Source organism: Benincasa hispida, chromosome 8 (assembly GCF_027475165.1).
Source record: "Benincasa hispida cultivar pf3 chromosome 8, pf3_genome.v1.1, whole genome shotgun sequence".
NCBI classification, from domain to species: domain Eukaryota; kingdom Viridiplantae; phylum Streptophyta; class Magnoliopsida; order Cucurbitales; family Cucurbitaceae; genus Benincasa; species Benincasa hispida.
This window is the reverse complement of record NC_143485.1, coordinates 48,966,304-48,990,738: the sequence shown is the minus strand read 5'-3', so window position 1 is coordinate 48,990,738 and position 24,435 is coordinate 48,966,304. Positions and strand designations below refer to the sequence as shown.

The window sequence follows — 24,435 nt, the reverse complement described above, 5'->3', positions numbered from 1 at the left end:
TCCAAGCCCATATCGAACTCTCAATATTTCCAAGCAAGGCACCTGTAAAATTTATGTGCTGAAAACGGTTAAATCAAAGGACAAAAGTCAAAGGCAAAGTGGAAAGGGTAAAGGATAGTAATAATATAATTAATAACAAATTGGACAAGCATATTCACTCCGCTGACCAATCATTTAACGTAGCAGCATGAGGAAGAAGAAGCATTAAAACCTACTAGAAAGAAAAATTTAAAGCAAGACTGCAATGTACAACTAAACATAAATATTGGATCCTCGCCACTTTTAATCATCAAGACGGTGCCAGCATAAATCTGAAATGTTGATGACAATTCTTGAATACAATATGGTTCAACTTCAATCCGACTGAAAGCTTCGCAATAATGAATTAGGTCTACCTATTCGCTTAAAGTTCCAACAAATCTATATACATTGATCTTTACAACAACTCTCTTCAGAGTTTGCAAACATAAGAAGCTCCTAACATTTCCAAATTCATTTAAGAAAATAATGGATTTGTTGGCAAGCTTTGGTCTTCTGCATCCCTAGCGAAAGATTATCTACAAAATCTGCAAACAGCATTTTCGACAGACTTCTTGATGTCCCGAAAAACCTCTGCATGGTTGACTTTTGGTTGCAGTTTAAACATTAGAAAGCATCTGTGCTATCTCCTAATATGGAGAGAGAAAACGGAGCAATAGCAACGTTAAATGATTGTTCGCCCACTCGGTCGATGTATTTCATTTCAAAGTCACCTTCCTGCATCACATTTAGTAAGAACTTAGGTTCCTAACCCATATTCAAAATGCCAGAAAAGCGTGAATTCACAATTGAGAATAAATATTTATTTAATATGTAAGATTATAACATTTCAAATTTCTGTATTTTTCCACAACTTCTATATTTTTTTTACATATTACATATAAAAATATTTTCCACCCAAGAAATGAGTTGATTAGGCAGAATTTGATGAAAAGCATGATGTGATTATGCAATGCGAGCAAGCAATTACCAAAAGATAATAGCTTGTTTAGCATCAATGCAATTTCCAGAGAATTGCCTTGTAAGACTTATTCTTTTTCATCTTTGCTATCTATCAAGGATGTTCAGGCTTGTTAGACATGTCTGAGTTCGGAAAATGACAAGAGTTGCTTCTTACCTTGTTAGACATAAACAAGAAGAAAACTAATATTGCATCATTGATCTCTCTCTAAAAAACCTCAAAATTAAAAATTCTCAAAAAATTATGTTTGAAGAGTGCACTCCACATGTGAGTTAAAAATTCCCACGGTAAAAGAATGTGACAGCTAATTTAAGTTTATTTATGCCAACAAGTTTGACTGTAAATTTTAATGAATCAATTCAAATCAATACGCTATAGCAGTTCTTTTCCCGGATCAGAAAAACTTATATAGTTAAAGATGAGAAAAAAAAAAATTAGTACAAGAATCACATGAGTAAAATCATTCTAACCATTCTGCCGTTAGCAGTACTTAATGGGCATGCTGATGAGTATTCAAACCCAGTCTTAGGAAGTATAACTGGTTGTTCACCAATAACACCAACGCCCCTGGAAAAAAAAAAACAAAACAAAACATGACCAGGTTGAGTCGGAGAACACCATAACAGGCTTAATGAATGAAGGAGGAAAGTACTGAATCAAGTCAAACTTACCAGACATTTTCTGTTTTCCCATTTGCATCGGTGATAATCCAATGTCTTCTGAGAAGTTGAACTGGACGGTTTGAATTATTCGTTATTCTTATTCGGTATGCAAAAAAGTACTGATTCTTTGAAGGTTGGCTTCGGCCTTCTATGTAAATGCTCCTAACTTGTACCCTGATACCCTATAGAATCACTATTTAAAATCATGTCTATTTTCAATATTTTTGTCCTCTCACACGTAGATTCTAGCTATTAAATACTCCATTGCAATTATCAATTTATTCTGAAGGAGGGCATGATTGTTACTTTCTAACTCCTTATGAATTAAAGAAGTATAGACATTATTAAGTACTATATAGGATATAGAATGTTTGATTCAGATAGCATGAGAAATTACTTCTTTAATTAATTAAATTATATGTTATTTAATCAATCAACAACATTCATAAGAAGATTAAGAAATGTACCAAAGTTGTTGCATCACTTGCACATTTCAGAAGACAGTGAGGGGCAATTTCATTCAGCTCGTCACGATATTTTGCAGCATCCTGAAATTTTTTTGCAAACAGATCAAGAGAAAAAAGTAATGGTGAAGACATGGTATCATGATATGAAATAAAGTTATGGAGTCAATCAAGGCTGCAGCTGCAGACTCACGCCAAGCTCGTACAGAAGTTGAACAAACAAACACACGTGGCACACATGTATAAATTTAAGGAGAAGTATCGATTTATACCCCTAAACTTTAGGGGTTGTATCAATATAAATCCCGAACTTTTTTGAGTGTATCAAATTACACCCTTCATTACGTTCCGTTTGGAAAAACCTTGTGTAAACTTATAATTGTATATGAAATCCCTAAACTTTCATAAATGTATCAATTTAGATTCTTAGTCAGAATTTCCTTTGAAAATCATCCACACACTAACTCTAATCATCCATTTTGTAAAACCGTCATTTGAAGAAGTGTACACAGGTTTGAGAAACAATGCATGGATGAATTTCTAAGATAATCATAATGAAATGTCTAAATTAATTGGCTTATGAAAATTTAGAATTTTAATTGACTCATATCATAAGTTTCACATGATATTAGTTGAAAAAAATCTAGAGGAGAGTGTAAACTGATACACTTACGAAAATTCATGATTTAAATTAATACAATTATTAGTTTGAAGTTTTAATTGGTACAATATATTGATATTGGCCCTGAATTCACTTATTAACCCCCAAGGACCAAAATTGAAAAAGAGATCGTCAAGCAATGAAGGCAACCAGAGCATTACAAAGAACTAGAATAACGGCCATGCAGAACTGGGAACAAGGTGAAACGAAGAACCGGATAATAATTACGCCAAACACATTGGGATTGAATATTAAGAACTGAAAAGGCAGATAGAATATTCTATTAAAGTCTACTCTCAAGTAAACACATTGGGATTGAATATTTACATTACTCTCAAGTAAACACATTGGGATTGAATATTTACATTATAGTTATACTTCCATGATGAAAGATTGCATGGTAGAATAGCACGGCAATAAGTGATGAGATCTGGAAAAAAGTGTACCTCAAACCTCTCACTAGAAATAGCTTCCTTCATCAGTCTTCGGAGACGCAGAACTGGCTCTTCCTCTTCAAATAGTTTTAACGAGTCACGTATCCTCGCAGCTTCTTCATAATCCTAGATTTGACAAGTGATATACAGAGGAAAAATTCATAAAATGAACGTAGTATTTGAAAGCTGCAGAATCACAATCGTTTCACCTCTACTACTCTTCCGTAGGTCCTTTTTTTCCTCTTTTTTGGTGGGGGGAAGGGGAGCCTTTAAGATCCTTGCCGGGCAAAACATCTAAATTCTAGGACGCATATGGACAGAAACTCAAACCCTTTCAGGCCATGAATCAAGGGCAAATAAAGGAACAAGTGAATGTCTCTTCCCCCAATTCTGTTAACAAACACATTCAGATTGCAAAACGGTATACAGTCCCGATATTGCCTTCCCATTCAATTCCGTAGGTCTTTTTTCCTTTTTCTTTTTTTGGTGGGGGGAGGGGGGAACCTTTAAGTTTCTTACCGGGAAAAACATCTAAATTCTAGGACGCATATAGCCAGAAACTCAAACCCTTTTAGGCCATGAATCAAAGGCAAATGAGGGAACGAGTGAATGTCTCTTCCCCCAATTTCTTGACCCCCACTTCTGTTAACAAACATATTCAGATTGCAAAACGACATCCAGTCCCGAAATTGACTTCCCACAATCATACTTAATATGAAAACAAAGAAGCTACAGACAAAATAGAATCAATAACCGAGGAGACATGTGAGAACTCCAACACATAGAAAATAATAGAACACAAGGAAACCACATATCTGGTCATAATTAACATAGATAAAGTATCACAAGGCTCCTTAACCAGAAAATCTGTGTGGAGTCAATTTAACTAACAATTAATACGACGTATCAGCAACGATTAAAGAGGGCAAACTGTCCATACTTCCATATCATTATGGGAACCTACAGAACTAATTCCACCAGACTCGTGAATTTTCTACACCAATTAGCTTAAACACATTGATTTACGAGACTCGTGGTTGTGAGAGAAGAGAAAAGAAGAAAGATAGACCTCGGACTTGGCAGCAACCTCCAATTGCTGCTTCAGTAGAGCATAAGTTTCACTGCGGGATAGAAACGAACGACTCCGACTCGTACTCGCGCTCTGGCTCTGTCCGCCACCACCATCACCATTTCTCTCCGAAGTGCATGCTACAATCCTACAATGTCTTCCAAATGCTCGACGGCCCCCAGAAAACCTCATTGCCCCAACCTCCATTTCCGGAAAGCAAAAGCTTCCTCGTCTAGGTAAATTCATCCTCGATCCCGCATTAAAATCACCTACAACCTTGAAGCTCAACGAATGCATTCTCCCGAATTCTTCCAAAATTCTGCTAAATTTCTCACTGTTCAAATCAAGAGATTCTGTATCTGATTCGATAAAATTGTGCGAAACGATTGAATAGGCTTCAATATGACATGAAGTGATAGTTAGAATTCCGCATTGGCAGTGAAGACGCTTTGTTCTTCTTCTTCCACGTATAACTGAACCTTGTACGCGAGAAATTGGTACTATAATCCAAAAAATTTTAAATGAAGTTACGTAAGTACCCCTGGTGCGAGACTATAATGACGATACTATCATCTCTTCCTTCTATAACCTCAATACCTTTTTTTCCCCCTTTCAGCTCAATACTATTTTTTTATTTTTTATTTTATTTTTAGGAATTCAGGTCAATACTTGTTAACCTGAAAATAAGAAGATTTCCTTTATGAAGTACGTGGAAGAGAAATTTACACGTGTCAGTTGCGGTGTGGTCCTTCATAGTATCGTCATCTTAATGTTGCTAGCTTTTTTTGGCCTCACGAGACCATTTCTTTTCCTTCCTTTTTCTTTCACTCTTTCTAAATAGTTCATAGAACATTTGTAAGGATGAAAAAAAAAGGAAAAAAAACCCTATAGGATCAATTTGCATCTGAGCCGTTGATTTTCACATTCACCATATTTGATGGTGATATGTATTTTTTTAATGCTATTTTCACCCCATATTTCAAACCTCCGTAAGTCTAAGAAAAATGACGGTGGAGAAATTCAAATTACAGATCTTTGGATTGTTACATACTTAAGCCATTTAAGATATGCATCATTACTTATTATTGCTTCTAAAATTTGAAAAAAAATTACAATTCAAGCATAGAATAAAAATTAACAAAAACTTTATGATTTACGTTTGGAGATATAAATAAATGTTGAAACTAAATTATATCTTAAGCTCCCACATGTCAGAGCCAAGTAAGTTATCGATCATAAAATAGCAAATAATAATGAGAAGGAAAAAGAGTGACACCAAAAATATACTAGTTCTCCCAAAATAATATTACATCCAGTCTTCTGCAGGTTACTATAATGAGGATTACAAAAAATCACAAACACGCATTACAAATTTCTCTCAGATAGCCCAATACGAACTATTTGATTTCTAGTACTCGGTATCTTATTTTTCATAAACAATAAAGTGAAGCTCAATGTTAAGAACAAAAAAATACTCTTTGTATTATTCCTAAAACGCCCACTGTCACACACTGATTACAACACAAAATAAGAAAAATTCTGCTTCTGCAGTAAGACACTTCATTTGTCATTTGAAAAAATAACTTTCCACATAAACATCTATAAATATGGGATGACTGGACAAATGTCTAATTTTAAAATGAAATTTTGAGAAATGTCTAAACACGATTTTCATCTTAAAAATGTATAAACATAAAATATTAAATCAAAATATACGATAATTATATGAAATTATGGACAAATATACTCTCCTTGACCATTGACACAATTATTTAGTATTTAAATACAAAATTTAATTTAAAAAATCAAATATGGCATGAATAAAGGAATCAAAATCTAATATAATAATTGAAAATAATTGAAAATGAAGGAGGATATATATATAGTGTGTGTGAATATGGTGTAGCATACTTAACTAACAAAATTTAGAGAAAACGATGATCTTGCCTCCCACTTTAACAAAGTTTATGATCTTGGCAAATTTCAAAGTGATAAAGGTAGAAAATCATCTATCTTCTTGGCAAACTCCCAAGGCTAAATTTAAAATAAATTTTTAAAAAATTATAAAACTATCAAAGTGATAAAGGCAGAAAATCATCCACAAAATAACTGTAGCTCATATGTGCTTGCCCCTCCTTTAAACATAAAGAATAGTCAGGTACTCTCACTTCCGTTAAATGGTACCAAATGACATCTTCCTCAATTCTAAACTCCTATTCTTAAAGAAGATACATTTTGTAAGTGGCTTGACTCATTTCTTCAAGCATGTTGCCAAGCTGGAGACTTTCTCTTTAACCTTAACAACTACTTTAGCCTTCTACTTTGATGCTCTTATTTGCCTATGAGACTTTATAAATCCATTCAAATGTCTGATAACTGGAGATTCGTGATAGTCATCAACTTTCTCTCTCGAACATCCCGATTGTTCTAAACTGATGGACCTTGATCTGACTAATCTGAAATTGGCTAATGGCTCAACTCTAAAATAATTTTAGAGATAATAGATCATTTTAAAATCATTTTCTAATTTAAAATCTTGTATGATTATTTAAATTAATATGTAATTATTTAAAGAGACTTTTAAATCTATTGAAAATCTAAGAATCGCACTCATTCTTAAAAATGTGGGACTAAAAATATTATTTTGAAAGTCTAGGACCAAACCCACATACTCTTCAAAACTCGAGACTAAATAGGCTATTTTCCTGCAATTTATGTAATTTAAATTCATCCCAAATTTTCCTTTGACGGGTTGCGCTTTAGTGCATAAATTTGGAGCTCGTTCAAATAAGAAGAAGGGAGAATAGACTCAGGGTCATTGGGTTTAAGATTTTATAGATACCTAAAAAATAAAGGATACTTGAAATATGATGCTTCGGAATAGGATGTGTGAGAATCAAAGATGATTAGTTGTGTATGGAAAATACTATCATAACTTTATGAACACAAATTATGTTTGTATTTAATTTATGGAATTAAGCATGATAATCTTATATAATTGTAATAAGTTTATTAATTAAAAAATAAATATCATTTCATATATTGATAAAAGTTAATTAATGGAAAATAAATAATTATTTTAAATTATTTTAAAATTGAATAATTTATAATTAATAAAGAATACCTAAAAGAGTTTTATAAATATGTTATGTTAACAATGAATCAAACCATAAAAATTAATCATAATAAATAATCAATAATGTATATGTTTATAGTGAAATATTAAATTAAAATTAATCTCAATAAATAATTGTTTGATTATAAAAATAATAATAAATAATCAATTATTATTATTGAAAAATAAATTTTTGTACTAACTAAAGTTAACTAATCTTAGTTTACTGATTAAATATATTCAAGATATTGTTAGTTAATTAATTATTTATTTATGTGAAAAAGTACTTTCATTTATTTAATAATTTTTATTGTAAAAATAAGTTAAGTAAATATTATAATAGATTATTATTGAATTATTAAAATAAATATTTATATTAATTTTGTTAAATATTATTAATTAATTAATTGTATTCAAAATGAAATTATATATAAAATAAAAATAGGTGTGGAGAGGAAAAGATTACCCACAATTTTGATAGGGAATAGAAAAGGGAAATGAGTGGGGAATGAGAATGTTTGGAAAACTATAAATTCTTTTTGTAAACATTTTTTAAAATACAAATGTTTCAAAAGCTATTTTGAGTAGTTGTCAAACAATCTAATTTTTTTTAAAATGACCTATTTTCAGAATTAAATACTTTAAAAGTTAAACCAAACATATCCTAAGTAATAAACAAACACTAAGTAGCTCATTTACTTTGCTTTGTCGTATGAAAATTAATTTGACGTAACTAGGTACATGATCCTATTTGTATTTAATTGATGTTTTGGAAAAAGGTTAAATCTTTCTCTCTTTTTTTTTTCTTTGTTGTAAAAAAAAAAATCAATCTTTAATTTTAAACAAAATTTAAAAATAAATACTACTCTAAATTGTCTCTCACCCAAATCAAGAAACTACTTAAAACAAATTAACCTTAAATCAAATCAAAAGTGGATAGTTCCAAGTCTATTTGAATTCTAAAACCTATAAAATTGGGAGATAAAATCTTTTATACCATATTTGTCTTCGTGGAAAAAAACAACCATGTCCTTTTAGTTATGAATGTATTTGAGGATGAATGATCAAACTTTTGATAGTATTTGCCAGTTACGACATTACGCTCACATGATAAATCATCCTTTGTGTATACTATGTGATAATATTAAGTTTTATGTGACAATGGAAAAAAGTGCATCGCCCTTTGTTATTTATTATTATAGGACACATTAACTTTATTATTAATTAATTATAGAAATTTATATTTCCATCAACTATGAACATAGATTTTTAGTTCAACAATTTGTGAAGATCTATCTCTCTTAAGAAAAAAAAAAAGCCTAACATGTACTATTATTATCAAGTTTCGAAATATTGACGTCGATGGAAATATTGAGGTCTTGATTTTATGGAAATATCGATATCAATGAAAATTGCGAGAAAAAAATTTACAGAAATTGATGAAAATTGATGAAAATTGTTGTAATTAATTAATGAAACTTTCATTATCGCTTAATTAAACTATAATTAACCCTTTTTAATCACGGTTTATAAAGAGTAAGACATCATTTAAATGTCTATTGTAAACATATGTGTAAATGTTGAGGATGCTTGGAATGTGGTTAATGGTTTTTCGGTTGATTTTTTGGAATGTGGTTGGGGATGATTTATGTGATGCTGTGCTAAATTTTTTTTAGTCCTGTTACCTGCCTGGTGGAGTTAATTCTATTGCTATCACTCTTATCCCAAAGAGGCAGAGCGCTGAACGTATGGAGGAGTTTCGTCCTATTTCTTGTTGCAATATTGTGTATAAGTGTATCTCGAGGATCTTAGCTGAGAGATTGCGGTTGTGGTTGCCTGCTTTCATCAGTGGTAACCAGTCCACGTTTGTTCCGGGTAGGTCGATTTTCAAAAACATATTATTGTGTCAGAAGCTTATGGAGGGCTATAAGGAGGGCAGAGGGAAACTTCGTTGTATGTTAAAGGTAGACCTTCAAAAGGCGTATGATTCGGTCAATTGAGATTTTCTGTTTGGTGTGTTGTTGGCTATAGGTACGCCCCTTTAGTTTGTTAGTTGGGTGAGGGCTTGTGTTACTTCGCCTATGTTCTCTGTGATGGTTAATGGTTCCCTTGAGGTCTTTTCCTGGTAGGAAAGAGTTGAGACAGGGGATCCGTTGTCTTTTTTTTTTTTTTTGTGACGGTGATGGAAGTCTTGTCTAGGTTGTTGAATAATCCTCCTGTGTGGTTTAGGTTCCATGATCGGTGTGAGCGTGTGGGCCTGACTCATTTAGTTTTTGCAGACGATTTGATGATTTTCTGTGCAGCTGAGAGAGATTCTTTGGAGTTTGTGAGGCAGGTTCTGGCAGATTTTGCAGGGTTGTCTAGGTTAGTTACTAATGTTGGAAAGAGTTTCATGTTTGTTGCAGGTGTAGAGTATGGGGAGGTGGAGGAACTAGCTGCATTTATGGGTTTCTGTCTTGGTTCACTGCCTGTTAGGTACCTGGGTTTATCTTTATTGGCAGGTCGGTTGAGGGCTAGGGTTTATGCTCCTTTGATTTAGAGGATTATAGCTCGTATTAGAAGTTGGGCAGCGCGGTCTCTCTCCTTTGCTGGGAGGTTACAGCTTGTTAGGTATGTCTTATAATCCTTTCAGGTGTTTTGGTGTAGCATCTTCGTGTTGCCTGCGTGTGTAACTCATGAGATTGATCGCCTGTTACGTAGTTATTTATGGAAGGGTAGTATGGTGAATCGGGGTGGTGCACGGGTGGCGTGGGATGAAGTATGCTTGGCGTTGTATGAGAAGGGGTTGGGTGTGAAACATGTGACATCTTGGAACCAGGCTGTTATTATGAAGCTACTCTGGCTTCTCTTAATTAAATCGGGTTCATTATGGATGGCGTAGGTGGAGGCTTATGTTTTACGTGGGCGGTCTTTGTGGGCTGTTCGGAGTGAAATTTGGAGGTCTTGGTGCTTGAGGGCTATCTTGCAAAATAGAGATAGATTAAAGCATTTGGTTCATTTGATGGTTGGCGATGGTCGGTCTTGTTTTGTTTAGTGGGATCCTTAGCTGTCAAGGGGTGGGATTTTGGATTCATATGGGTCTACGGTGGTTTATGATGCAGGGAGTAGTTTGGAGGTGCGGTTGTCAAGAATTCATGGATGGTGAGAGAGGTTGGAGTTGGCCTACAGTGTCTTGGGAGCTTATTGAGATTTGGGGTCTTATTCAGGCAGTAGGGCCTAGGGTGGGGGGAGGGGGGGAATTATTAGGTGTGGGTGCCGGACGCGAGTGGTCGATTTTCTATCGCTAGTGCGTAGGAGAGTTTGCGTCTTCGTTGTCCTAGGGTGTCTTAGGCTGGTATTTTGTGGGCGGGGTAGTATTCCACGTCACTCCTTTGTGGTTAGCTGTGAGGGACAGGTTGGGTACGTGGGATTGGTTGAGGAGTTGGGGTGTATTGTCAGAGGGGGTGCCTTCTGTGTGGGGGAAGTGTGGAGTCGCGAGATCATTTATTTTTTTAGTATGGGTTTGGGAGAGAGGTATAGTCTGGTGTGTTGCGTCAGTTGAGCTCGTCGCATCGGGTGGCGTGTTGGGATGTAGAGTTGAGTTGGTTGTGTCGAGTGGGATCGAGTAAGGGGTGCGTAGTAAGTGTAAAACCCGAATCCTAATTACTTCAAGTAAGAGTAAATAATGTGATGTCTTCTAATGAGCTAAATGAAGCCATGTCTTAGGAAGGGTAGAAGATGTAAGCAAGAAGAAATAGGCTCTTGGGTAACTAAGTGTAAAAGTAGGACAAAACTCGGCTAGGCTAAGGAAGGTCATGCTTGATGATGGAATTTATAATAAGTATATGAATGAAACCATGCCATCTAATGAGGTATGGTGCTGAAGAAATATTGTGAGTGAAGTTAGCAAAAGGAAATTTGCTAAATCCTAGCCATTCATCACCAATAGTGAGCCAGGTGGCACAAGGAGAGTTCATGCTGGATTTTGGGCGGTAATATAAGCAAGAAGGTCGAGTTCATTGGGTCGGTTTGGACAAACTACTTAGGCTATTTGTGTAATTCTAGTGGCATTCGAAAGCTCTGTGTGTCTATTTTCTGTGGTTGGGCTTCTAGAAGGAAAACTCACCAGAATAAGGCCGGAGGGTCAAAATAAATACGAAGGGTTCATTTCTCAGTTGAATCTAGGCCATCAGTGAAGAATTGAAGCTTCATGACGAATTACGAAGCGTTTTGAGCTAAAAATTTGAGAAAATATTGTTAACTCAGTTATAAATAACCTTATAGAATGAAACTTTTTAAGATGAGGCCTGGAAATCGAGTTATATAATTTTGAAGTTTGAACTGGAAATTGTTGATCAAACAGGTAGCTGCTTGAATTAGGGCCAATGATGAAGTTTTGAATCTCCAGATTAAACGACGAGAAATTTTGAGCTAAAATTTTAAGGTAATGTTGCTAACTCGATTCTAAACATGTTTGTAGAATAAAGTTTTTTCAAAATAGGGCTGGATTTTGAGTTATGAATTTTTGAAATTGTAACAGAGAAGCTGTACATAAGCAAACAGCTTATATGGAGAAAGAGAATCTCGCTAATTTTGTGATGAGGATCTCGCTGATCTCACTCATGAGGAGGATCTCGCTTATGAGGAGGATCTCGCTAGTAAAGTTGTCTTTGTTGATGAAAGTTCCTTTAGTAAATGAACTATTTGAGGTATTTTGCTAAGAATTCTAAGTAGTTTAACTGAGAATTATGTCCTTTCAGGCCAAGAAGAGCTAGGAGAGACGTATAACCCATTAAGAGGCCAACAAACTGTAAGTGACTATGTGATGACTTGTCGTTTTAATGATTTAGAAATTATGATTTCTTGAAGATATTTCCCATGCTAAGTGTTTAAATGGATTGCCAAGCAACATATTTGTGAAACTGTTTCTCATGTTAAGTAAAACATGTTTTCCATGGATTTGACATGATTTAGATATGTTATCTTGTCCAAATACTATCAATATGTTTAAGTAACTCCATTTTTATGATGAACCAGTATGATGGATGAACTAGTATGATGATTTGAGCACTAAGCCTTAGTGTTCAACTAAATGTTTATGACGGATACTGAAGGACAATAAGAAGGTATCCTTTCAACTAAATGTTTATGACTAGTTACATGATGGATACTGAAGAACAATGAGAAGGTATCCTAAGGATACTGAAGGACAATGAGAAGGTATCCTAAGGATACTGAAGGACAATGAGAATGTATCCTAGTAAAGTACCTAAGGTATGAAGGTACTCAGTTATAACCACATGCACGTAGATAATACGACGTCGAGGGATTGAGCAAAAGGGTTCTCCCTGAACAAGGTTGACGTTGAGGGTTAGATCTAATAGTTCATTCTCAACTAAGGATAAGGGCAGTCATATCTTCTCCTAGGCTAGAAGGATAATTTGGAATTTCTAATGCTTATGAATATTTATCAACGCATGATGTTACTAATGTATGAGTTTTCTAAGTATGTTTTCCATATCTAACACATGCTAATAGTTTTTACAAACTAGTTCAACGTGATTTAAGTCAACTTATTTTACAAAGTATGAATCATGTGTTAAGGTTAAAGCTAAGGTTAAATGAAGCTTGATGTACTATGTTTTAAATACCTAAGATTGTCAAAGTACATGCGTTGGTATTCCTAAATGTAATGAAAAGGGATACTAATGGTAGGGAAGGTATCCTAAAGAGTTTTCTATGCTATATTCGAGAACTTGATAGCTTAAGTGAGCCGGATACTAAAGGTAAGGAAGGTATTTGAATAAATGTATCTAAGGTGTTGACAGTACATAGAAAACTCCATGTGTCGTAGGTAGTTCCGAATGAGAGGCCGAAGTATAGGTCTTCTAGGCTATATACCAGCAAAGGGAGGCTGAAGTATGAGTCTCTTGGCCGGTAATAGACGTTGGGAGCTAGAGCGATGTATGCTCGTTCTCAACTAAGGAATAATGATATTTAATGGTGGTTTAAAGGTTTTATGTACACGTTTGCTTGCTATACTTTAGTTCCAGTATTATGGTTTCAAGCTTTCAGTTTTGAGCATGAGATTTATATTTTTGTTAAGTCACTCATTGGGCTTCTAGCTTACGTTTTCAAATGTTTTCTTTCAGGTAGCGGTCAGTTCCTAAAAGACTATTATGCTGTTGCTCTACCACTCAAAGAAACAGGTTGAAGAAAGCGTAATTAAAGACCTATGTTAGTTAGTACATATGTGTCTGTCTAGTGACTAGTATACTAGATGGGGCTCACTAAGTTGTAATATTCATGTATGAACAATGTTACGAAACCCTGTAATGTAAATGTGTTAAGTTCCGAGTTAATATGTTGGTATATTGATGATATGTATATATTCAGGGTTTTGAGTAAAGGTTAACAGGATAGTTAGGCGGTAAGTGCCAGCAAAAGGGGTAGTAACTGCTGCAATCACCATTCTATCCAGGTTTAAAGGGTAATTTAGGGTGGGATGTGACAGTAAGTTATTTTGTGTATTCTGGTGTGCTTTCATATACTACATCTGGCAAGAACGTAATCGGCGACTGCATGGAAGTAGACCGAGGTCGATGTCACCTCTGGTTCACCTTATTTCGTGCTCGTGTTTCTTTCTAGTGTGTTTACGGATGTTTTTTCTTGTTGTACTTTCCGTTGTTCTTTGTTTTGCTGTTGTCCCTTGTGTATGGGATTTTGGTTTCTTTTCTCTGGCTTTCTCTCTGGTAGTCTGCAAGTTTGTTTTTTTTGTGTTGGTTTTGTTCTTTTTGTTTTTTTTTTTGTGTTGGTTTTGTTCTGATCTTATTTTGTAGGCTTTGTTTTGGGTTTTGTTACCCTGGCTTTGCTTGTGTTTTGATACTTTGATCCGAGCTGTGGGATCCTCTTGTTGTTGTATAATAATATCATCTATTCTAAAAAAATAAATATTGAGGCAAGTGCAAAACTTTTTAAAGGATATGGAAAAATAATTCAAAATAATATAAAGTTTATAAATATTTTGAGGCTAAATAATGTGAATATTATAAAAGTTTTGGATGGTAAAAGGAAAAAAAAAACTCACATCAATTCAATTTTGAGGTGAAATGATGTGAAAATTTAATGGAAAATGGTTTGAATGAGGTTAAAAATAAATATAGGTTATTTTTATGGTTTTCTTTCAAATTCAGTTTGAAAATTTTGAGTTGAAAATAAAGCTAAAAATTGAAAATAATTGGGAATTAGAAAAAAATAGCACATAAAAAGGCTTAGTCCTTTGTTGAAAATGAAATTGGTATTAGAGTTGTATGTAACCGGACAATAAAATTTAAAAACTTGAACAAGGTTAACGTAATTAAATTTAAAAAATTGAAATTTGCTCGAAACATCACAATTTTCTCGAAATCTCGAAATTTCGTCGAAATAGGGAGAATCAAAATATTTTTGAAATATTGTCCAATTGGTAAAAAAAGAAAAGAAAAAAAAACGAAAGTTCTCCGATCAAACTTTTGAACCCTTCGAAATCTCAAAATCTCGAGATTCAGTTGGAAATTTTAAACCAGGATATCTACTAATAATTAAACTGAATATATATCAACCGGAGGAACTTGATATAGGAATGTTTTTAGAATAGCCACATATTATACATATAATACAATAGCCACATTATATATATATATATATATTAGTTTGAGTATACGTGGGATGCACATGGATCAAAACTTTTAGAATATAAAATTTTACTTAAATTTAAAAGTAATGAAAAATATTAGATAACAAGATTATATCACTATAGGTATGTTTTATTTAATTAACTTATAATAAATATGAAATATATTGGATGTAGTTGACAATCTTTGAAACTAATTCCATAGAGGAAAATATAAATGGTAGATTTTGTAAATGTTAGACATGGAGTTTAAAATTAAATAAAGAGATAAAATAGAAAATATATTTCATTTTAAATTTTAAATGGTCTTGAGTAAAACTAAATTATCAATAACCATATACATTTGAGATTTTTCTTAAAGAAATTGAAAGAACATTGTATATTCTAAAATATTTTGGAATTTTATATATTAGAAAATTATATTTGTTATTTTGATTTTTTAATAAAAACAATTCAAAACACAGTATTTTAGGAGAAAATAAGAATCGGTAAAAGATCTACTGATAATATAAAATTCTAAAATTAAATGAAAAAATAAAAAGAAAAGACTTTAGAGATAAAAAAGAAAGTAGAGGTAAAAAAATAGGAAGGAATGTGAAATAGGAATGGTTGAAATATATAATAGGAAAAGAGAAATGAAAAATTAAATGAAAAAAAATATGAAAGTAGGTAGAAGAGTATGGAGGAGTGTGAGTGTGGGAGTAAAATGACCTTTATTTAAAAAGATAAGGGCAAATAGGGAAGTTAAAAATTCTCCCCTCTTAACTCATTTTAATTTAACTAGTCACACATGCGATACATATGGCTTAAATTTTTTTCACATAAATGCTTAGAATAAATTTTAAATTGTAATTTAATAGGCTAGTTTAATTAGTAAATATTTGAGAGGAAAAGAAGTAATTTTAAAATAGAGTACAAAAATTATATATCTATTGGCTTCAAGTTAATTTACCATAGATATGAGATATTTTTAATATTGTTAAAATTTTGTAAAACAATTTTTGAAGGTATTTTTTTTTTGAATGATTATATATTTAATCAAGTTTAAAATTTAAATAGTAAATCAGAGCACACACTGTTGAGACAAAGAGACGAAACTACAAAAGTTCAAAATGGATGAAAAAAATGGGAAGAGAAGTGAGAAAGAGTGAAGAATCTCAAATAATTTAATTTTTAAATATATCTTTTAAACAAAAATGATTTTTAAATGGGAAATTATTTCAAATGGTAAAACTATTGAAAATATTTACAAGATATAGCAAAATTTTAGAACTACCATTGATAAACGTTGTTAGACACTAATAGACTTCTTGTCTATCAATGTCACTTATAAACACTGATAGAAGTCTATCAGTGTTTATCGACATTTATCATTGATAATTCTAAAATTTTGTTATATTTTGTAAATATTTTGGTTCATTTTTCTCTATTTAAAAACAACCTTTTTAAAATGGTTTTCTTGACTTTGGTCACGAAATCCCCCAAATGAACATGACCGCATGACCTTCACCATCATCTCCATAAGAAAAAGAGATGAAAAAAAAAAAAAAGATTGACAGATAGAGAGATTAGTACAATAAACTTCAAAGAGGGGAAGGGTCACGAAACGATGACTAAGGCGTGGGCAAACACTAGAAAGCAGCTATAAGTTGTTGTGGTTGTTGACTATTATGAGAGAAATGAGATCGAGGATGAGGAGTTTACCAGCATTGAAAGATGGTTGGATGGAAGGCGGCCAGAAGACGACGCGAATCTTCAAAAGTTGGCTGACGACGGGTTGGTGCTCGCTGTAGTGTGCCCTGTGAAAGAGATGATGAACAAGAAAGAGGGTGTGTGTGGCCTGCATTGTGGTTTCATTTAGCTTCGCCGCGACGGTTAGAGGTCTTTTGCTGCTTCTTTTCAGGTAATTTTCTTTTTCTTTTTTCTGGTATAGATATGTAAGATGACAACTTTGTCCTTCCTTAATTTAATTTCAAGTCATCAATTAACATAAGGGGTTGATTACAATACTTAGCAAACTATATAGAGTTGATGGATCAAATTAAAAATTAAGGAGTGTGATTGTAACAAACCTTGTAGTTCAGAGGTGGTTTATGGAATTTTTCCTACATTTTATAAAATAAAATTGATATAAAAGTTACATAATAACCTATCTTAATTATCATTTCATGAAGTAATTGTTTATAGTCTTAGAAGGTAGTGACTTTAAGAGGAAGAAAAATAAATAAAAGCTCCATTTTATATAATTTTTTAAATGAACCTTCAGATATTTTTTAGTCTAAAACGGAAAAATAATTTGTTGATTATTTATTTATTTGTTTTTATAAAACTTCCAACTCCGATCATAGACTTATTTTTCCATTATATCTTATTTAAGTTATATATAATAATCATTTGATATATGTGTCCTAAATTTTCTATAGTACAATACCTAAGTGAATAAAATTATAAGGTTACTCCATTTCATTAATTTAAGAAATTTTAAAAATATTTTTAATGTATTTGTAAAATTATGTTGTGGAAAACAAATGGAAAAAAACTTTTATAAAAAATTGAAGAAGAATGAAAATAATCATTAGAATATCGTGGATATATGAAAAACGAAAAATAAATATAAAAAAGGAAAAAAATGCATAAATATTGAAATAACAACATTATCGATACATGGAGAAAAATAAACTAATGAATTTAGTTACTTGTAGACTTTTATAATCAAATAAATCTCCGTCTAATTAAAATCTAACAAAAAAATATTAATGGTAAATCTAAAATAATAAGTGATATAAATGAAAGATTTAACAAAAAAAAAAAATAGAATTGAAATAATAACATTAAATAAATTAGCGAAGGTTGACGGTTGAAAAAAGAATCTTTAACTTCAATGGCTAAAAATCTTTAAAAAAAAAATTAATTAAGATAATGAATAAAATGAAAGATTTAACAAAAACAAAAATGATCGAAGGTTGAAATAACAACATTAAATAAATTAATGGATTCTCGATGAATTTTCATAATCAAATAAATATTCATTGCATTAAACTTTAACAAACAAAGAAAAACTTCAATTTTAATGGCTAGGAATCTAAAAAAAAAATAATTAAGAGAGTTGATGTAAATTAATATTTAATTGTGAACAATAATATTAATATGTAGAAGGAAAATTACTGTAAATGAAAAAATTGCTAAAAATATTTACAAATAATAGCAAAATAAAGTGCGATAGACAACGATAGACTATTATTTCTATCCTGATAGACACAGGTCGTATTTTATCGTTGTTTATCACCGTCTATCATGGATATATTATTATATTTTGATATTATTTGTAAATATTTTGGTTCATTTTTATATATTTGAAAACAACCCTATGTAGAATATTGTTCATGACCGAATAATAATATTTGATTTTGATTTAACTACACAATATACCAATAGATAATTATCAAATTTACAAATAAGTTAAAATATTATGATGGATTTTGTTGAATAGTAATGTTTAATTTTGTTAACAATTACACTAAAATTATTTGATTATAAAAATGAAGAATCAATAGATGATTGTACTCATAAAATTATTATTTTTTAATTATTTTATCAATTTCTCCCTTCAATCTTCGCTATTCCTTAGTTCTCTCAAATCTCATTCTATATCTCCCATTCCCCTATTTTCTCTTTATTTTTTCTCCATCCCAATGGTTTTTTCTCCATCATCTTAATCAACTTTTTTTTTTTTGTCTTTACAATATGAATATCAATTGAAAATAAACTTATCTTAAATTGTAATTAAAAAAAGCAATAAAATATATCTGTTCGAACGAAGTTTCTGAAGAAACTTGTTTCGTGGAGTTGAACTTATATTTTTGTTGATTTGATGCGATGTGATTTGATCTTTTGAATGCGTACGGTTGATTTGGCGATGTTCTTGAGGTCAAAGTGAGTTTTTTTGGTGGGTTTTGTGGACTTGGTTGGTCCATGGACCTAGCCCTTGGGCTCAACTAATTAGATTTGGGTCTTATTTAGCATTTGGGTCAAATTAAGCCTTTTTTTACTCAATTGGACTTTAACTTAAATAATAATATCAGCCCTAAATTCAATTATTTGTAATCTCGTCATAAATTTGAGAAATGACGTGGCACTTTATGATGCCACGTGTTTTCATTATAATCACTAGATTGAATAGAATTAGTTTGGTTCCATTTGATATTATTATTTGGACTAAAGTCCAATTGAGCAATATATATATATATATATAATTTGACCCAAATGTCAAGGCCCAAACCCAATTAGTTGGCCCCAAGGGCCAAATCCATAGATTAACCAAGCCAAATCCCACAAAATCCACCAGATAACTCTATAAATAGAGGATTTTTCTTCATTTAAAGGGGTCATCAATTATATATTATAGAGAGCCTAAAGATAATTCCTTACATTTAGAAGACTCATTGACTCCTGAAGACTGAACTACTTCTTGAAGCTCAAATTATGAAGATACAAAGATTCTTCCAAGACTTTAACTTTGAAGGTCACGCGCTCCGCTTCCTCAAATCAAGCATACACATTCAACCAAGAGAAAATAAGAGGATCAAGTACTAAATATCGAACCACATCGCATCAAATCAACACAAATACAAGTTTGACTCCATGAAACAAATTTCTCCAAAAACCTCGTACGGAAAAATTGACACATCTAGTGGGACATCTCTACCTCTCATATCTCTCAACATTCAAGTAAACTAATGACACCAAAGAAAGTTGCTTCCGAAGCAATTGCCACAAGCGACTTCTATACGGGACCTATCACCCAAAGTCATTCAAAGTAGATCTTGCATGAGCAAGAACAAGACTATGTCATCGTGGAGAAAAATTGGAAATAGCTATTGGAATTTCTTGAAGGCGGGATCGTCATCAGAGAAAATCCCTTGTTCGATGACCCTGCTCTTGCTTCTGATCGATCAAAGAAAAAATCGTACTTTGATGTAGTATCTATCATGATGAATGATGTAACGGCTGAGAGATCAAGTCCGATCCGCCTGGCTCTGCCTCATATGCGAGATCAATTTCAATCCTCCTGGCTTTGCCTTAGAGTGCCCAGATTGCCAATTCAACATGTCTACCTTTTTGGGAATTTGTTTGATTTGGGAGCTGGGAACTCATTTACATAAGATGGAATTCACTCTTTCCTTAAAGCAGGGGTAAGTAGATAGATTTCTCCCTTAAGGGTTGATTCTGGGTCTTGAATATAATGGCTACAACTTTTATGTGGAAGAGAGGACTCGGTCATAGTAGGACTATGACTTATGTTCATTAAAGGGATCGGTGGTACTTAAGGAGTTAGATGTAACTACATGGGCATGACGGTTATTGGCCCAGCTGTACTTACGAGTGATCTGTGAAGCGTTATCGCACTGTTGATTGGTTGATATGGACACATAATATATATGTAGTAAGGAGAGTTCAGTTGTCAGTCTTTAGTGGAGTATCTGACAGTTAACGGACAGTAGATCCTGTGACTAAAGAGTTTAGTCAGTTATTCACGTACCGTTGGAGCTTTAAGCTATAGGTTCATAAGGTCCTCTTGATCTATATGGATTCAAGTTGAGAATCAGTTCTGATTTGAAATGTTCAAATTGACAAGAGAATGATGTGGTTAGTGTGATATATGAGATATATCAAGTGGATGATTAATATAAATGAGATTTACATTAAGTACCATGAAATAGAACAAAAAAAAACTATAGTTTATATATTTCATGAGATGAAATATTAAAACAATAGGTTATAAATATAATATGGTAAGTTGGTTATCATATATATTTATAAAATATTAATTATTGGATAATTATATATTTTCCCCTAATAACCAATTGAGTGGAAGATTATTGGTGGTTTCATGGTAACCGTAAAATAAAAGGAAAAATGTTTTCCTAAATTTAGTAGATTAGAGAGAGTTTTCATGCTCGGAAAGACTCACGGTTTGCTGTCAAGTGAATAAAACTCACTAAATGATAACTGAAGAGAGACTAAACGATCGTGGAGTGACACTACGCGATAGTTCACTCAACTGGTCATCTTCTAAACGATTGTGGGGCTTTTGCTATACGATAGCTCGCCATCTTCTAAATGGTTGGGCATTCGTCTATACGATAGACCTTTGTCATCTCCCACTTGCTCAATCGTTTACACAATTGTTACTCCTCCGGTCTCTTCTTCTAACCAAATCCATACAGAGCCCATACTTCTGGATTCTCACACCGAAAATACCAAGGTAGCTGTGTTTGTGGTCGCTGTGATCGTGTTGTGTTTGTTGGGATTAGTGTCCTAATTCTACCGGAGTCTTGTTGTTTGTAATTATACATATTATTTTATGAATAAAATAATTGTTATTTCATTCTGCCATTTATTCATATCCAATAAACAAAGTTCCATGGTTATCTTATGTAAACTTAAGCATGTATATGAGATATACAAGTGGATCATGTCTTAAGTGATAACCTAAATAGGTATGTAGTATAAGGATTAATGAGGGATTCCTGATCTTGGTGACACTACGGATACGACCCGCTTTGTAGAGATTTGCAAGTGTTATAAAGCACTATAGATGGTAGATCCTGACCATTCATGTGCAGACATGCGAGCAGGGGTGTCCTATACAAAGAGTTTGTATAAGACCGAACCACGAGATAATTCGTCTCTGTATATAACACCGTTGATACTGGAGACTTACATCTCACCTAAACTACCATAGGTGATATGACCTTAATCCTGAGTGTTTTAAGAACTTCTGCCTTTGAGGGCGGTCCTTTTGATTAGTATAGGTGAGAGTGTCCAGATTGCCAACTTAACATGTCTACCTTTTTGGGAACTTGTTTGATTTAGGAGTTGTGAACTCAATTACACAAGATGAAGTTCACTCCTTCCCCGAAGTAGGGGTAAGTAGATAGATTGCTCCCTTAAGGGCTGATTCCGGGCTTGAACATAGTGGCCACAACTTCTTTTTGGAAGAGATGACTCAATCATAGTAAAACTATGACTTATGTTCATTAGTGGGATCAGTGGTACTTAAGGAGTTAGAGGTAACCACATGGGCATAACGGTTATTGGCCGAGTTGTACTTACGAGCGATTTGTAAAGGATTGTCGCACTATTGATTGGTTAAGATGGACACATAGTATATCTGTAGTAAGAAGAGTTCAACTGTCAGATTTTTGTGGAGTGTCTAACAGTTAACGGATGGTGGATCTCGTGACTAAAGAGTTTAGTCAGTTATTCACGTACCGTTGGAGCTTCGAGCTACAAGTCCATAAGGTCCCCTTGGTAGCTCAATGGATTCAAGTTAAGGATAAGTTTTTTGTGTTGATTTGAAATGTTCAAATTGACAATAGGTAATTCGATTATATATGATATGATCGATATGATGTATAAGATACATCAAATGGAGGATTAATGTAAATGAGATTTATATTAAGTGACATGGAATAGAAAAAGAGCTATGGTTTGTATGTTTCATGAGATGAAATATTAAAACTATAGGTTATAAATATATTATGGTAAGTTAATTATCATTTATATTTATAATAATATTAATTGTTAGATAATTATATTTTTTTCTCTAATAACCAATTGAGTGAGAGATTATTAGTGGTTTCATGGTAACCGTGAGATAAAAGGAAAAATGTTTTTCTAATTTTGGTAAGTTGTTAGATTTCCAATATTGGAAATTACTCACAGAATAGTCGTCAAGTAAATCAGATTTACTAAATGACAGTTTGGAGAGACTAGACGATCGTGGAGTGTTCTTACTCGATAGACACTCAATTAGACGATGTCCTAAATGATCGCATAGCTTTTGCTAGATGATCACATAGCTTTTACTAAAAGATTGGACATCGACCTATACGATAAGTTGTTTCATCTCCCACTTGCTCAATCATTCACACGATTGCTCTTTCTCTGGTTTCTTACCTCTAGTTAAGTCCACATAGAGCCCACCCTCTGGATTCTCATACCGAGAATACCAATGTAACATTCTTGGTGGTGTTATTCTCAACTCGACACAGTCGAGGTTATGTGGAGGCCATTCGCGGTGTTCGTGACCTTGGCAATCACTTTATTCGAGTTCGTTGTGATCGTGCAGTGTAACGGTCGTGTTGTACGAGCGTTCGAGTGTTGCTGTGATCGAGCGTTCGTGATCAAGGAACTTGAAGATGAGTCTTCAAAGGTTCGTTAGTTCCTTGCCTTGATCACGTAGTAAAACATGCTGTAATTTTTATTTTATGCATAATCGTATGTTTCCGTTAATGACTGTAATTGTTGTTGTTCATATATGATTGAAATTTGGAAATATCCTTCCGCTGCCCATGGAAATCCTCGTGTCCGATTTTCTTCAATGTCGTGGTCGCTGTGTTCAAGCGTTCGTGTGTTGCAGTCTTGGAGATTGAATGGGCGTTCGTGATCGAGGGAATTTAAAGATGAGTCTTCAAAGGTATGATATTTTCCCCTTGATTATCTAGTAAAGCACGTTGTAATTTCATATTGTGCATGATCGATTAGTTTCCATTTCTTGATTGTAATTGTTTATGTTCAATTTCGAATAGAATTTGGAACGATCATTCCACTACTTATGAAAATCCTCATGTCTGATTTCCTTCAGTAAAAAAATGGGGTGTGTAAAGGTGATTAGTAATTCGCCATTGTCCTCTGTAAGAAATAAAAAAAAAAAAAATTGAATTAAATATTGTGGTACCTTGTGAGGATGTGGCTCGTTAAAGAAAAAAATAATTTGAGCATGATCTTGACGATTTATAGATTGCGAAATATGAATCTTATATTTTGAAATCCTTTGGATTCTAATTGGAAGAAGCATTTTGATTTTGCTTTAGAATTAAATTATATTACAAAAGAATCTAACATAAATATGAATTGGGATTAAATCTTTTGATCCAACGTTGTGATTTTGAGTATATTTAAAATTTTATCCCAAACTCGAATTATTTGAACTTTTATCCCAGGTATGGATAAGACTTCGAATTCACCTCAAATTAAAGTTGGACCACATCCCAAATTTTATATCAAATTCAAATAATTTAAATTTAGCCTTTTATCCCCAAATTAGCTCAAATAAATTAGGAATAATATCTCAAAATTTATTAAAATTTGATCATATTCCAGATATTATGTCAAATTCAAATCAACTTTAGCTTTTATTCTCAATCCAAATCAAATTGACGGTAAAATCACAAATTTACGTATTAAATTCATAGTTTGATTGACACATCAAATAGAGTTTAAATCAAGAACAAATAACTTGTAGTTTGATTCCAACTTTATGTGTTTCGTGATTCATCCACCCATAAATGTGCATAAATCTCGAAACGGGACC

The 24,435-nt window shown here is 32.8% G+C and overlaps 2 protein-coding genes across 2 annotated transcripts; one reads left to right on the top strand and one right to left on the bottom strand.

Moving 5' to 3' along the window:
- Window positions 1-253: 253 nt before the first annotated feature.
- Window positions 254-4,949, bottom strand: LOC120083605 (uncharacterized). Its single transcript, XM_039039425.2, has 6 exons — window positions 4,291-4,949; window positions 3,234-3,347; window positions 2,130-2,210; window positions 1,672-1,844; window positions 1,471-1,567; window positions 254-756 (listed from the first exon to the last, which is right to left on the bottom strand). The coding sequence occupies exons 1-6, from the start codon at window positions 4,585-4,587 to the stop codon at window positions 646-648; spliced, it is 873 nt and encodes a 290-aa protein (XP_038895353.1). The 5' UTR covers window positions 4,588-4,949; the 3' UTR covers window positions 254-645.
- A 4,204-nt stretch (window positions 4,950-9,153) lies between these two features.
- Window positions 9,154-10,550, top strand: LOC150034645 (uncharacterized). The gene is made up of 5 exons (XM_090316806.1): window positions 9,154-9,386; window positions 9,635-9,923; window positions 10,038-10,163; window positions 10,287-10,419; window positions 10,507-10,550. Exons 1-5 carry the CDS (start codon window positions 9,154-9,156, stop codon window positions 10,548-10,550), a joined length of 825 nt encoding a protein of 274 aa, XP_090172932.1.
- Window positions 10,551-24,435: the final 13,885 nt, after the last annotated feature.

Coding starts and splice junctions, on each gene's coding strand:
- LOC120083605 (XM_039039425.2), bottom strand. CDS start 4,587: ATGCATTCGTTGAGCTTCAAGGTTGTAGGTGATTTTAATGCGGGATCG. Junction 3,348..4,290: donor AGGTTGCTGCCAAGTCCGAG/GTCTATCTTTCT, acceptor TGTCAAATCTAG/GATTATGAAGAAGCTGCGAG. Junction 757..1,470: donor GTACTGCTAACGGCAGAATG/GTTAGAATGATT, acceptor AATGTGATGCAG/GAAGGTGACTTTGAAATGAA.
- LOC150034645 (XM_090316806.1), top strand. CDS start 9,154: ATGGAGGAGTTTCGTCCTATTTCTTGTTGCAATATTGTGTATAAGTGT. Junction 9,387..9,634: donor AAGGTAGACCTTCAAAAGGC/GTATGATTCGGT, acceptor TGTGTGGTTTAG/GTTCCATGATCGGTGTGAGC. Junction 9,924..10,037: donor CAGGTCGGTTGAGGGCTAGG/GTTTATGCTCCT, acceptor TAATCCTTTCAG/GTGTTTTGGTGTAGCATCTT.